Raw genomic sequence first — 15,170 nt, forward strand, 5'->3', positions numbered from 1 at the left:
GTTGTGACATCTATGCCTGATACAGTGTACAGCATGTTAAAGGTGTTCATCTCAAATCAAACTATCTTACCACCTGCTTGTGATTCAAATCATACAGCAGTGACTATTGTTAAATGGATGACTTTGTTGAGGATCCATGCTGAAATGGTGCAGTCAAGTGTCCCATTAGCATCTGTAAATGAAATTTCAGGCATGCTTATTGCTTTCCAGCTTAAGTTGACAGTGTTTATTTTAATGAACTGAAAATCCTGAAAAACATTTTAATTTTGCTATTTGCTCATGTTCATGTTGGCTTGACATTTGGTAATGATGCTTGTCCTCTAAACTAACATTTAAGTCGTAATTAAAAGGCTTGAGAGTTCAGAATGAATTTATGCAAATAATGTGAGCACAAAGTGACAGCACCAAAACCTTTATAGAGAATACAGTACTGTATACAGGATTGTGATTATCTCGCCTACAAGAGGATGGATGGATGGATGGATGGATGGATGGATGGATGGATGGATGAATGGATGAATGGATGGATGGATAGATGGATGGATGGATGGAGACCAGAGTGCCACTATATGTACATTTCATCATTGAGTGGAGACTCCAGGGTTTACAGCTTATAGCTTACTATAACTTTCCCTCCAGTATGCCAGTATGTTAAGTGGGATATTTGTGCTTTATTATTACAAAATCAATATGCAATTCATAAAAATGTATTTCAGCACTCAGTTGGTAGAGCAGCTCATCCAATGATTGCAGGATTGGCGGTTCCATTCCCCCTCCAGCCTCGTCATTTGTCGTTGTATCCTTGGCCAAAACCCTTTACCTTCCTTGCCTCCAGCAAGGGACTTGCTGGTGTCTGAATGTATGTGATGGGTCCAATGGTGTGGATTGACTGAAGAAGAAGAAGAAGTATACTTTATTAATCCCCGCAGGGAAATTACATTGTCACTCAGGTGTTTACATGATTTTTGTGTTAGTTAACAGTCATTGTATGCACAGGCCCCCTGAAACACAGCACACAAGGGGGCCTGTAAGCATGCAGTTAGTACACATCAAACTACACACATCAGGAGGCAGAGTGACGGGCAGCAGCTTCTGGAACGTGCCCCAATTGAGCTGCTTGTTGGGGGGACGGCGCCTTGCTCAAGGGCGCCTCGGCAGTAGCTGGGAGGTGAGCTGACACCTCCCACCGTCAGCTCACACTCCGGTGATATCCTGGCAGGAGCGGGAGCGGACTGCCACATTTCCGTCAGTCTGCCCCAGGGCAGATGTGGCTACATATGTAGAGTACCATCTGCAAGTATGAATGAGGAGTAAAATAATCGATCCACTGTTTAATGAAAGCAACTTTGAGTGTCTATAAAAGAACTAAATAAATCTAATCCAGCATTATTATTATTACTATTATTATTATTATTATTATTCCATCACAGCCTCCAGGAGTCTACAGTATGAAGTCCTACCCCGGGCTGATTTTTATACAACATAGAAACATGTAAGTTTCCTTAAATAGTACTTCGCTCAACAATTTTGCATCAGGTAACTTGTGACTGTGGTAAGTGTGGAGTCTTTCAAATGGTTTTAAAAACAAATGATCAACCTGCAGACCAGTAGCAATCACCTCAATTTGAGCTTTTCAGTATCTGGTATGTCGTGATTTCATCTCATACCCAAATTGTATATAACATTTCCAAGCTTCTTTCACCTGCATCTGAGAGGGGCCATCTGCCCCTCTATCCCTACCTACCAGACACACAAACAAACAAAATTGAGGGGAAGGGGTAAGTGTTAGGGCTCTTAGCGAGTTCAACCCTGAAAGTGTAATCTGAAGAAACATAATCACTTTTTGGGGCAGACATTTATTCTTTCAAGTAGATAACACTGTTGAATAAAGTCAAGACTTGCAGGGAAAGCTCTGACATACTTCGCCTGTCATCCAGGGGAGTCACTTTAACCCCAATCCTAACCCTAACCCTGAAGAGAGGAGATGGGATTCTTTCATGTTTCCGACACAAAGATTCAGCATCAATGTCCTCTTCTCGATGCACAGCCTCTGAGGGACTGCATGGAGTTTCTTGGAGTCTCTTTATCCCTTGTGATAGTTGCATAAATGGACTCATCAGCAAGAGCTATCATGTATGTGAACTCTCTGGAGAAATAGCGTGGTCTGAGGTTAACCACTGAAAACCACTCAAAATCACGGCAGCATAAGTTCACCTTCACCGTAACTTGTCTGGGGTTACACTGTTAATTGTTGACATACAGTGTGAGAAAAGCTTTCTTTCTCTCACATGCCTTCATGTCAGCTAATACCGTGATGCATCCTGATAGATCTATGTTCACATCCAGTGTGGTAAAGACGGTCAAGATGCACTCTCATTAGCAACACCAGACCTTTTTCAGAGTTGACAGTTGTTCCATCTCATTTGCCAATGTTGACATTTTCCAACATCACCAAGTTATCACATCGCTTCAAAGCAGTGATGTATTGTAATTGTCAGTGTTCGTGTGTTCGTCAGTCTGTCTGTTAGTTAGTCCACCAAATAGCTTTGCAACCATTGCGGATAGAAAGATGAAACAAAAAGCACATTACTCGGGCATCAAAGAGGATGAAAATGAGATTTTAACCTTGACCTTGAGAAAATTAGGTCAAGGTCAAATTTCAACTTTTGTACTCTCAGGAACCGGATAAGATAGAAAGACGAGGGAGAAGACCAGTGTAAGACTGTAGATCAAAGCTAGTGCATTGATCTACTTAGTACTAGCTTTGATCTATGGTCTTACTCACACTGGCCTTCTCCATATCCACTAGTCAGGTGGTACTGTCAAAGTACCCTTAAGTCGCGGGATGTGGTTTCTGACTGCCTTGTTGATGATTCATAACGCCAGCATTTGGTGAGTGGTATCCTATCTTTACTTTACTCTGACTCAGATACATTCAACTGATACATTAGCTGGAATGAGCCTTATTCCAAACAGATCCTTGCTCGGGTAGATGACATTACAGTCACATGTTCACAACATGTTCTTGCTCATATCCCTAAGATATATATTAAGTTTAAGAATAGATTGCACAATCTGATACTTATGAAACAACAATGATCCAGAATGTAAATGATGTGGCTGCATGTATTAAACAGCAATTATTGAGTGCAAAGCAGACAGTTGAAAAAGGATTGCAGGCAAACGTGTAGTCAAATCAGCTTTCTGTGTAGGTAAATCAGTTTTGTGAGTCAGAACAGCAGTGGTCTTGTGTATCACCGAGTGACACATAATACATTGGGTTAAGATATTGCTAAAACTGTGCATCAGCTACATAAGAGTTACATGCCACTCTGCAGCACAGCTGGGGCCCAATAGAGAATGAGCCTGTGGCGCAGCTCCTGCCAGCAGTACCTGAAGCCACAACATTAATCTGCAACCCGTGAAGCATAATGGGATTATATCATCAGACAAGTACCGTACCAATGTGATCCTTGATGGAGCGCTTCCAGGGAATGCAAAGCCCAGGGAAGCTCTAGAAATGTGAAATTGCTACAATAAAAAACACATCAGCTCAAAAGGAAATCAGGTGAGCAGGAAGCGGTGTATGAGTTACCATGAGGGGGAAAGGAAGATTCACATGAGATCCACCAGTATTTATGCAAGCTTCTCATTCAAAGATTGGCTTGTGACCATGATATAATTAAATACTGCGGAGAAGGGGCTGCCATGCTTAAAGTACTAATTCAGCTACACATTGGTGTTGTAAAATTTTAGTATTGTGATTCAGTAGGTAAAGCATTCACTACACAAAGAATGATGGTTTGGTCCCCATCTTCTAAATCTGAAGGTATCCTTGAGCAAGATACTAAACCACAGTTCCCACCCCAGGTGTCATGATGGAGGCAGATAGGGAGAAAGCATTTCTCCTTGAGAGACTAGGTCAGTAGCTACATATTTTTTATAAGTTGCTTTAGCAGGCCGCGTTGCACTGGCTTTGTGCACAGAATTTACCCTGCCTCATGCCCTATTCCAGCTGGGATAGGCTCCAGCTACCCGTGACCCGCACAAGTGAATCAAGGGGGTAAGAAAATGAATGAATGAATGAATGAATGAATGAATGAATGAATGAATGAATGAATGCTTTAGAAGGTTTATTCAGTCTTACAAACTCCAGATTTTTGTCATTTTCATGACAAAAATATGTCACAAGTCATTTAATTTGAAATTTTAAGTGAATTTTTTCGTACCATAGTACAATAGACAATTTAGGAACACTTGTTTTTTTAATGATACTGTCACTGAATATTTTAAACAGACAAAATGCCCAGAAATCAAACTTATTGAAAGACTTTCACAATAAGAAATAATTGGCTCTATGAATCAGCACTCAGAGTACATCATCCGTTGCAATCAAACTTACATGACGCAACAATCAAAAGAATACATTTCTAAGGAGGTAGGAACTGCATTCAGCTGAGATGTAGTCTGACTCACATTTTTGGAATCTACAGAATCATTGTACTTGTAGCATTTCCTTTAATTTTCTTGAAGGAGATGAGATGAAGGCAGAAAAATGAGAGCTAAAGGAACAAAAATTGTGTCAAGAGGTTTATACTTAATTTTGGATATCCTAGCATGGTGGATCTGTGGTCTTGCATCACTATGAAGAAATATGTCTGTGTGAGTCTTGTGGATGAGGCGGAGGGATTGAGTATAAGGAATACCACTATCAGAAGCATCAGTCCTGTGGGATCCCATTAATTACTGCTCTAGCCAACTACATTATAACACCAAGCAATCACATATTTGGGGACTACTGCTAGTTAAACCTTCCCAGATGACATCGGGAATTTGTCAGTTTATGACATATCTATATAAAAGAGAAATAACCAATCACACCCACATTAATGCCTCTGGGCAATTTAGGATTACCTATATATTAAATTTTTTTATGGTGGGAGGAAGCAGGAAACCCCAGAGAGAACCCACACAGATGTAGGGGGAACATGCATGCTCCACACTAGAGTCTCGGGTGGATTTTCCCCAGGATTTTCTTGCGCTACCCACTACCCACTATGTTTCACTAAACAAAGGAATATAAGGAGGAAAAAACACAAAATGATAAGACACAGAATAATGCTGAGAAGAAAAAACAACTGAGGACACAGAAGTAAACAATATGAAAGGCCAAGACTTTCAGATTGAGGTTTTAAGGAGGGAGAAGGTGAAGCAGCAGTTTATGGTTGGTTGGGCAAAGCTCTTGATGCAGCTTGATCTCCAAGTAGCAGCTGGTGTCCTGGACATGATCCAGGCTGTCAATCCCCAGCCATCCCCAATCTCCTGCTCCTCTCAATTTTTCCCCTACTACTTTATAAACTCTGTTATGTCAACTGACCTCTCATCTCTCCTAACTGATTCTAGATCAGTCATTATTTCTTCCTCTCCTTTTTGTTATCATCATCATTTTGCTTCTCCATCTCTTTCGCCCAGTCTGTGGTGACAGTAAGTTTTTCTCTTGTGTCATCCGACTCTTCTTTTTTCATTTCTTGCTTGCTGACAACCATCTGTCCTCTATGAAACGCTGTCTGTTTTATACCACACATTCAATATTATTGAGTATGCAAGGCTGCTTAACTCCTCACATGGAGAAAATTAGCCTCTGTGTGTATGTGTGTGTGTGCGTGTGCGTGTGCGTGTGCGTGTGCGTGTGCGTGTGCGTGTGCGTGTGCGTGTGTGTGTGTGTGTGTGTGTGCGTGCGCCAACATTTGGGTCTTGAAAGTCTTCTAATACACCACTTTTTTTTTGCTTAGACGTTTCCTCAGGATATTTTGGTGACCTTGGTCTCCACTGATATAAATGTGTTGCTCAATTGCAAGATTTTCACTGTTTTGTGCGTGGGTGTGCACATGCACTTAATTGTACATACAGGCACTCTTGAGGGGCATGTGTAATGATCTGCCTTTAATGATCTATTAAAATACACTTAGCCAGTAATTATAGGGCAAGTCCCAAAAGGCTTATGACTCCCCAGGAGGGATAATAAAAGATGTAGGAAGACTATAGAAAAGCAAGTGTGATTTAAGTAATTCAAAGGATTCTGAATACTGTGGTCTTTATTCAATTCGGTTGAATTTTATTTCTATAGTGCCAGATCATAACACAAAGGTATCTCAAGGTATTTTCTCAGTAGAGCAGGGAAAGACCTGCTGCTATAGATCCCAACATATTCTGCCAGACAGGTAAAGAGAAACTTCTTTTTACAGAAAGAAACTTTGAACAGATCCCAACACTGAAAGAGGGCAACCATTTGCCTTGACAGGCTTGATGGAGAAAGAGAAAGACGCAGTGAGTGAATGAGTGAGTGAATGATATAGAGAAAAATAGATAAAATACAGAAGTACCTCGAGATACGAGCTGCCAATGCACATTGGGCAGCTTAAAAATAACATTTAAAAAAACGGATGTGACCAAATTAAAACTACTCCTTATGTTATCATGTATAATTCATAGATATTTAGCAGGAATTTAGTGTCACTTTTCAGGTATACTCTTAAGGTCTTATTTACATTGTTTACAGACAACGTTAACAATGCTATCACCTATTATTTAAGAACAACAAGAAAATTGTAATAAGAGATGAGTGAATATCTCTGATCATCTTGTAATATGTCACTTGTCTATAGGTGGGATATACAGTATTAGACAGCAATTAACATTCTGTCCTGAAAGTTGATATATATTGAAAGCAGGACAAATGAGCCACTTTGATCTGAGAGACTTTATCAGGGTGCAAACTATGGCTAGAGCATCTCCTAAATTGCTGCCATTTTGGGTGTTGCAGTGATGAGTGACCACCAAATCTTGTCCGAGGCTAATCAAAGTACTTCAGATGGAAGGAGTGGCCCTTTTTTGATGTTTGATCCCACTGAAGAGCGACAGCATCACAAATTGCTGAAACTTTTTCTGCTGGTTCTCATACGCATTGCATTACAACTTGCTGTGTATAAAATTGTGTGACTGCTAACCAGTCAAAACACCCATGCTGGCCCCTGTCCACCCCCAACAGCATATAGAATAGACACTGGAATTGGCACTGGATCCACAGTGCTACAGAACGGAATGGTTTGAGGAAAACAACAAGATCAAAGTGTTGATATGGCCTACAAATTTCTCAAATCCCAGATCCCAGTCCAATTGAGCATAATTGGGATCTGCTAAACTTTGACCCATAGATTTACAAGTCTTTAAGGATCCATTTGGTAAGACTTAATGTCAGATACCATGGCACTACGTGCCTCAAAGGGTCAGGGCCATTGCGGCGGCAAGAAGTGACCCAGACAATATTAGGTATCCATCCATCCATATCCCTGACAGCTTTGTCTACTGTAGAGGATTGCGGGTAATCTATCCCAGCTGATTTAGGGCGTGAGGCGGGGGAAACTACGGGCTCACGCCGGTGCGCCGCAGGGTCACACATAGACGCAGACGACCACGCACGGACACATTCATACCTACGGTCAATTTGGGACCTTCCAATTAGGGTTGAGCCGGGTACTCGTTTCAGACGAGTGTCCGCTAAGGATAAAGCATTTTTGACGAGTACGATCATGACACGAGTAAAACTCGTCAATACTTATGCTCGTGCTGAAGGAAAATCCTCATAACCAGCAGTCCCCAATCTTTTTTGCACCACGGACTGGTTTCATCCAAGACAATATTTTCACGGGCCGGCCTTCATCTGCTCGATAATCTTTTTTGATGGACAGCTGTAATCTAATAATAAAATCATCCGCAGTGGTTTTATGTAAAATGTAGATATCAACAGAATATAAACAAACTTTTTTTCATAAATTAATAATTAACATCTCTGTAAACGAAATAATTGTAAGAAATAATTACAGTGGTACCTCTACTTACGAAATTAATTGGTTCTGGAAGAAATTTCATCAGTAGAAAATTTCAAAAGTAGAGACGCGTTTTCCATGCAAATGTCATAATCCATTCCAAGCCCCCCAAAATTCAGACATACATGTTTTATAAAGTATAAAAATGCATCAAAACATGGAACAATACATGTGACAATTAGATTATTACACAATAAATGAAAGTTCTGCATAACTTAAAAAACAAAGAATAAAGAATAAAAATAATGGTTATTTACGTTTTAACCAGAGCTTTGAACCAGAATTTTTTGCCAATCGGTTCGTTCCGAACAAAAACGAAATTATAATGTTTCCGGTAGGGTACTCCTACAAGTACCCAGTACGGATAACGTATTTTTGACGAGTACAAGTACGATACAAATAAAACCCATTAATACTCGTGCTCGGACTGAAGGAAAATCATCCTGACTGTTTTCACGGTCTATGATTTCCATTCCCACATACTTCCCGCCCTCCCTACAGAGACTGCAGTTAGAGCGGAGCTTATCCCTGTCCCACTCTCCGGTACACGCAGACACTTACTGATCTCTCTGTTGGTGGCTTCACTGTAGCTCACGTCTATCTTAGCTTTTCTTCAACTTGCCTCTATTTCGGTGTTTGGTTACCTGGTGAACTTTCTTGTTGTTGTTTTTTGTTGCACGTACTCGTGCAATTAACCACCGCCTCTACTCCAGTCTTTTTTTTAAATCTATTTGTTCTAAACTCTGTTCAAACTAATAATTTCTATACTTTATAAATATTTTAACTGAGACGTAGCGCGCACACAAACACTGACACACACTCTCACACCGTAAACAACATTGCTTAATTTTATGTGAAAAAAATGGCAAGAACATTAGGTGCTAAAAATAAATAATTGAAAAAAAACCAGTTTGATTATAAAAGAAAAATTTTAAATGAGAAAGAAGAAAAAAAATTAAAAGTTGTTGAGTATGACAATTCTTGTCCATACATACTTCGTAGTTGATAAGTTTCTATTGCATGCACTTCATTAATGCACTTTGTGTTTACTCATTCTATATATAGTTCCTTTACTATTGTGATCAAAAGCGTTGAATCTCAATTCTGAGGCTCTTCGTTAAATATTCATCAATAGACTTAAGAATATGCATGTTCTGACTCAGTTCCATAAAAACTTGTTCTGTAAATAGTTCTCTTGCAGCTGTTCTGTAAATAGTTTTAAAATAAACGATAAATTTATTCTGATCAACCCATATCAATTTTAGACTTAAAATAATGTAGTGATTTCCGGTCAAACCACACCCACTTCCGGTTTAAGCCCCGCCCATTGAGAGATCAGAGGTACTCTTTTTTTATTCATTATTTGTCTTAAAAGGGCAGGGTGATATTCCATGTCAAATGTCATTCAGCTTGAACTGCAATACACTTGGTCTAGCAGCTAATGAGGTACGTCATGTACTACCCAAAACTCATTATGTGACGGCCACTTCAGAAGGAGCAAAACATTATCAGCAGCTGTAGTCTGGGCAAAAAATGGTATTTCATCAAATCTGCCCTACAAAGTCTGAGTGACAGTCGTAAGTGCTTTTCTTCAAATGTGTAAGCATAAAAAAACAACAGAAAATGTGGCAAAAACTCTATTGAACTGCATTTTGTAGATACGACCGCCTCTTCTTATCGTCTTTGAAAGACATATAGATAATTTCCAAGTGGCCCAAGAGTAGGGGAAAAAAAAGCTTTTTATTAGAATTTTTATGGATTATGCACAAATGTTCATGTTTGATGTGGTTCACACGCACATAATTCCTGCTGCCTTTGACAGAGATCATTGTCATATATTTCCACTCTCTTTTAAGCTCCATAAAGCTATCCCTCAACTCTTTCATGATACCCTGGTTGCTCACCTTGAGCTTGGCATTGGCCTTATCTACCCACATGGAATATATTGGACAAAACTTATTTCCGACAGGCATCAAAGGTTCAGAGTACCTTTGCAGGCATAACTACAAACAAATGATTGTGGGATTTGAGGTTTATGGGAGGTTCGCTCTAGGGGATAAAAGGCCTCCCACGTCTTGTGATCCTGGTCTGTGTCAGTGCAGTAATCCAGTGATGTCTTAGAGTGGACTGGCTCATGCTTATTTCTTCATAATCTAAGCATTTTCTGCTGATCAGCTCTTGAATTCACTGACATATTCACTTATTTTGAATGAGTCCACCATGTCATCTGTCTAAATCTATGTCATCCCATTGTCTTAAGCTGAGGTACATACTTAAACTTTATAAGCATTGATATTGTCAGGAGCCAGTTTTCTGTGGCTGACTAAAACATTTTTTTCTTGATTGTTAAGAGAGGATTTTTACCCAACCCTGATGGTATCATATGTGACAGTTCTACTTGTCTATTTGTCTTTTCAAACCTGACTATTGCACTTCATGTGCATGCACATAGGCAGTGTTCCCTTTCTCCTATCTCTATTTTATCTCCTGGAGTTTGAACACACCAATGACACCAACCTTACCTCCAACACAATTATTTTTATTTCTTCACTGCTTCAGCCTGAGACCTTGGCCTTGGTTAACATTAGACAGACAGGTAGAATTTAGTTTACAGCTGTCAAAAGTCAGATGGCAAAATGGGTTGTCAGGTGAAGGTTGCCACCTCATGGGGACGAAGTTCTGAAACCTCTATTAACCTTCTTGGTATGTCCGTGCCCTATCACACTCATGCCTCCTCTGCTTATTGCTAGTCCTCATCTGTGTCCCCACCTTACCACTATCCACTATCACCTGAGCTTAGAAAACCAATGTTCAATATATATTCATATATTGACCTGTATATCTTTACATACAGGATGACCTATATGTAAGGATATGCATAAGGAAAAATGTGTGATGTGAGTGAATGCATATTTAAATGGCCACAAAAACAAATTACTGGAGCTTTGTCAATCATCTGAAATAGCAGGAGTTAATTAGAGACATTAATCAGATTGTTAAAATGGTTGATTAAGAGTCCTCTTTACCATAACCATAACTCAATATATTATTTGTTCATATTTATAGTAGATAATGAACGGTCGTGGCTTAGTATGACAACTTCCCTCTTCAGTGATTCAACTGTATTCATCTAATGATCTGTTTTTCTCTTTCTGATCTGCAGGAATTCTCTTTACTCCAGCTGGACAGTGTGGCAGACCAACGAGTCAACATCATTGGTTTTTCAGTTTTCAACAGAACTCATCCCTTCTTCCAGGATTTTGTGCTAAGCCTTAACAGGTCCTGGCAGGAGAACTGCGATCACGCACCTTTCGCTGGAACCCCAGTTAGTGCACACAAGATCTCAAACACACTATCACACACAGTAAAGACCAAGATTAGCCACTTTAGCCAGTGGATAAAACCAGGGGGAAATCATTACTTTAAAACACCCTTTGCATTACTCTACTAGTAATATTGCAGTATCTCAACCTCATACAACCGAGTACAGTAACTTAGACAAAAGGGAAGCGGTTGCCATTTCCCAAGCAGTTCATTAGCAGTGTTGGAGACCTTGGAGACCTACATATACAGATATATTCCTTCATAAATTTGTTGGACAGGAAAGGCAGAGCAACATATCATCATACACTCATAGTACACCTACCAAATCATTCATTGCTCTCATCTAAACACTGTCTTTATCTTAGCATTTAACAGATTATGCTCTGCACTACTGAATAAGTGATTTATAACAGCCCCAAATCACCAAGGAAACGTTTACATGTAGAGACTTTTGCAGGTCTGTATTAAAAAATAAAAAGATGAATAATAATGGCTTTCAAACCATAATTACCAAATAAGGTATAATGCCATATGTAAACCTGATATCGCATTTATCAGGTTGGCACAATTTGTCACAGGCTGTCACAATTTTTTTATTTTTTATTTTTTTAAATTGTGACAGTCATGAGAGTAATGCCTAAATCCTCAGCAGTATGTCTCTACAAAGCTATCTTCTTTTTCTTCTTCTTCTTCTAACCTGTACTTTACCAGGTTATAATTGAGATAGGAAGTATTTGCTATTTAACTTTTAAATAATACATTTGAGGTGTTGGTGCTTTATTGGAATACAATGATAAAGGCTACACAAAGCAAACAAGAAATCCAACATTGCATGAACCTTTAGTTATTTCTTGAGAATTTCATTTCCAGGACAGTTATATACAGTAGTTCAGACGTAGTATACATCTCTCACTTCATAATTAATGCTTTTGAGTTTGAAAAACCTGTTTATTCTAATATAAAAATTTAACAGCGTCAAATTTATTAACCTTGATCTATGTCTCAAAAGGATTAGATTCAGCTACTGTCATTCCAAAGCAGGAGTGTCTGATTTGATTCAACAGCTTGTTCAGGAGCCTAAATATAACATGATGGAATATAATTGTCGACAAAGCATTGTGCTTCATTAAATACAGCTTATGCACTTCTTTAGCTTTTCCCACAAAAAAGGAACACACACACAAAGATTATGGCAATGATGATAATGATCTAAACACAGTGTTGCATAACTGCATGATTGTGATAATCACAGACAGGTAGGTCAAAAATAGTGTGAACACGGTTTGAAAAATATTGTTTTGTTCTCAGCGGGTCACTTGCTTACATCTGAGCCTGCAGCAATTAGAACTCGTGCATAAGTAGCTAATAATTACAGATCATGAAAGAAGGCAAAGCAAGGCAGTGATTAATTTTGCAAAGTTTATAGATAATTTGCTGTCTTTTCTTGTAGTCTGGTGAAAATGTAATTCTAGGGAACATGCTTACCAAAATTCATCGAAATGACCTTACATGAATAGAAGCAAGATGTTTAATGAATTCAAATATAAACCACCATGCGATCACTCATAAAAAATAACCTTATATAATGCTATTTTTTAAAATAGCCTGAATGACAATACTACACTTCACAAGGCATTAGGGTAGATTTCAAAGATTTCATAGTTATCATCCATCCACCATTTTCTTGAAGACAAGATGACTGCAATTGTCTCATCTTCAGCCGCTTTTCAACTTTACAGGTTAAAGGTGTTGCTAAACCCCATCCTAGCTGGCTAATAATAATAATAATAATAATCCAGACTTTATTGATCCCCAGAGGGGAAATTCACTTTACACTCTTTTTAGTACATGCATTTCTGTTAGTATACAGCACATCACACACAGTGTTGTGAACAAGGCCCCTGAAACACACAGCACACTAGGGGCCTGTCATCATGCAGTTAGTCCAGGGAGGAAGAGTGACAGGTCGCGCTCGGAGGTCGCGCCCCAATAAGCAGCTTGTGGTGGGGACGGCGCCTTGCTCAAGGGCGCCTCGGCAGTGCCTAGGAGGTGAGCTGACACCTTCCACTGTCAGCTCACACTCCAAGGGATGTTGTGGCGGGAGCGGGAATCGATCCACCGATGGCTGGGCGATCCGTCTTCAAGACATCTGCTCTACCACTGAGCCACTGCCGCCCAGACATGCCGCCCGTAGCCTGGCTACGGGCAAGATGCAGGGTGCACGGATACAGGGTGCACGAATGCGCCACCCACATATTGTTGGACCTATTTTTGTCAAAAAATACAAAACACAACATAAGCAAACAAAATCTAATTTGAAATGTAAATTAATGCAATTTAATAATGTAATTTGTAAAGCAATGAAGCACAAAAGCAGGCAACTACAGGATGTACAAAAGTAAAAGAATATCAAAGAAAAGAAGCGCTGGGTACTAAATACATTAGGAACTCTACAGAAAATGGATGAAACAAATGACAGGCAACATCAGTAAAGAACTGGCAACAATAGGAATCACAAACTGAACATACTGAGAGAAGAGGCAAAGTGAGGATTGATGAGAAAGCTGGAGAGTTCAGTAGTTATTGGTTGTACATTTCAGTTCTCAGTACTGTAAAACAAAAATAATGACAATAAATAATCTTGAGTAATGGTTGTTATCACTGGTAAAACAGCCACCAATTCTGTCACTTGAATTTGTCTCAGCTTCCTGGATGCAACAAAAACTCTCAGTGGTGTCCACCTCTAACGACTGTATTGTCCTTTAAAATACTGACTGATTGAGGCTGGAGGTTCTGGCAAAAACCTTAGTAACGGCATTGCTAACGCTGTTTTGCTCTATATCATCGATTTTAAGTGCCAAAATGAGCCCAAGATGTTTATTGGTGTGAAAATACACTGCATTTCAGTGTATTTTCAGTGATAGTGACATGCCTTACATTATAAGAAGGGTGTACCTTACCCACCGTGTGGGTAAGGTACACCTATCTATCTATCTATCTATCTATCTATCTATCTATCTATCTATCTATCTATCTATCTATCTATCTATCTATCTATCTATCTATCTATCTATCTATCTATCTATCTATCTATCTATCCATCCATCCATCCATCCATCCATCCATCCATCCATCCATCCATCCATCCATCCATCCATCCATCCATCCATCTATCAATATCTATTGCAAGATGGCAATACATAGAAATCAAACATAATACTAATGTTCAGATACAGTGTTTCCTTTGTAAAGATGGGATTGAGGAATGAATACAAAGTATCATTTTTAATCAAAATATGCATTAGATGACAAAATGTACTGTTTGTGTGTAAAGGAATTGCCCTTTCTCCTATGTAAATCCTTAAACAGGATTTCTGCGTTGACCTTTGTGTGTAGCCAAATTGATTGCATCTGGAATGGCTTTACTCTATACTGGGTAAAATAGAGAGCCACATTTAACTTCCAAGTCAGCTTGGCTGATTGATCCTGCTAAAAGATAAGCCTGCATCTTCTGATGTCTTTCACAGGGAGAAAAGCATAGATTTTTGAAATTATTCAAATTTCTTGCACATCTCTTGAATTAACTAGCTTACTTGCAAAGAACACTGTCCATAGTCTGATCATTGGGTCAAATTTGATGATTAGGGCTGAAGAATGACTCAGTGTTGATGCTTTGGTTTCATGACGAGATCTATTGTAGAGTCTAAATATTCTTGGTTAAGGACATCAAGATATACAACTTGAGGCTCAGATATTTTCTGAGCACACGTCACATCCACAATATCTTTCAGCTGCAGAGCCACCCGTCATCTGCGGTATCTTTCACTCTGTCACCTATTATTAGAGGCCATAGCAGCCATAGAAAGTTCCAATTCCATACTGCCTGTTTTTAGAGTTTAGCTTCTTCAGGGCTAAGACCACACGGCTTTATAAAACATCAGAGATGCATTACTTGAAGTG

At 39.2% G+C, this 15,170-nt stretch overlaps 1 protein-coding gene across 1 annotated transcript in view; it reads left to right on the forward strand.

Moving 5' to 3' along the window:
- Positions 1-15,170, forward strand: part of grik4 (glutamate receptor, ionotropic, kainate 4) — a 298,309-nt gene that overhangs the window by 223,843 nt on the left and 59,296 nt on the right. Inside the window, exon 9 of the mRNA XM_068316994.1 lies at positions 11,050-11,211. Within this exon, the coding sequence (XP_068173095.1) occupies positions 11,050-11,211 (162 nt within the window). The remainder of the gene's footprint in view (positions 1-11,049; positions 11,212-15,170) is intronic.

Source organism: Antennarius striatus, chromosome 6 (genome assembly GCF_040054535.1).
Source record: "Antennarius striatus isolate MH-2024 chromosome 6, ASM4005453v1, whole genome shotgun sequence".
NCBI lineage: Eukaryota > Metazoa > Chordata > Actinopteri > Lophiiformes > Antennariidae > Antennarius > Antennarius striatus.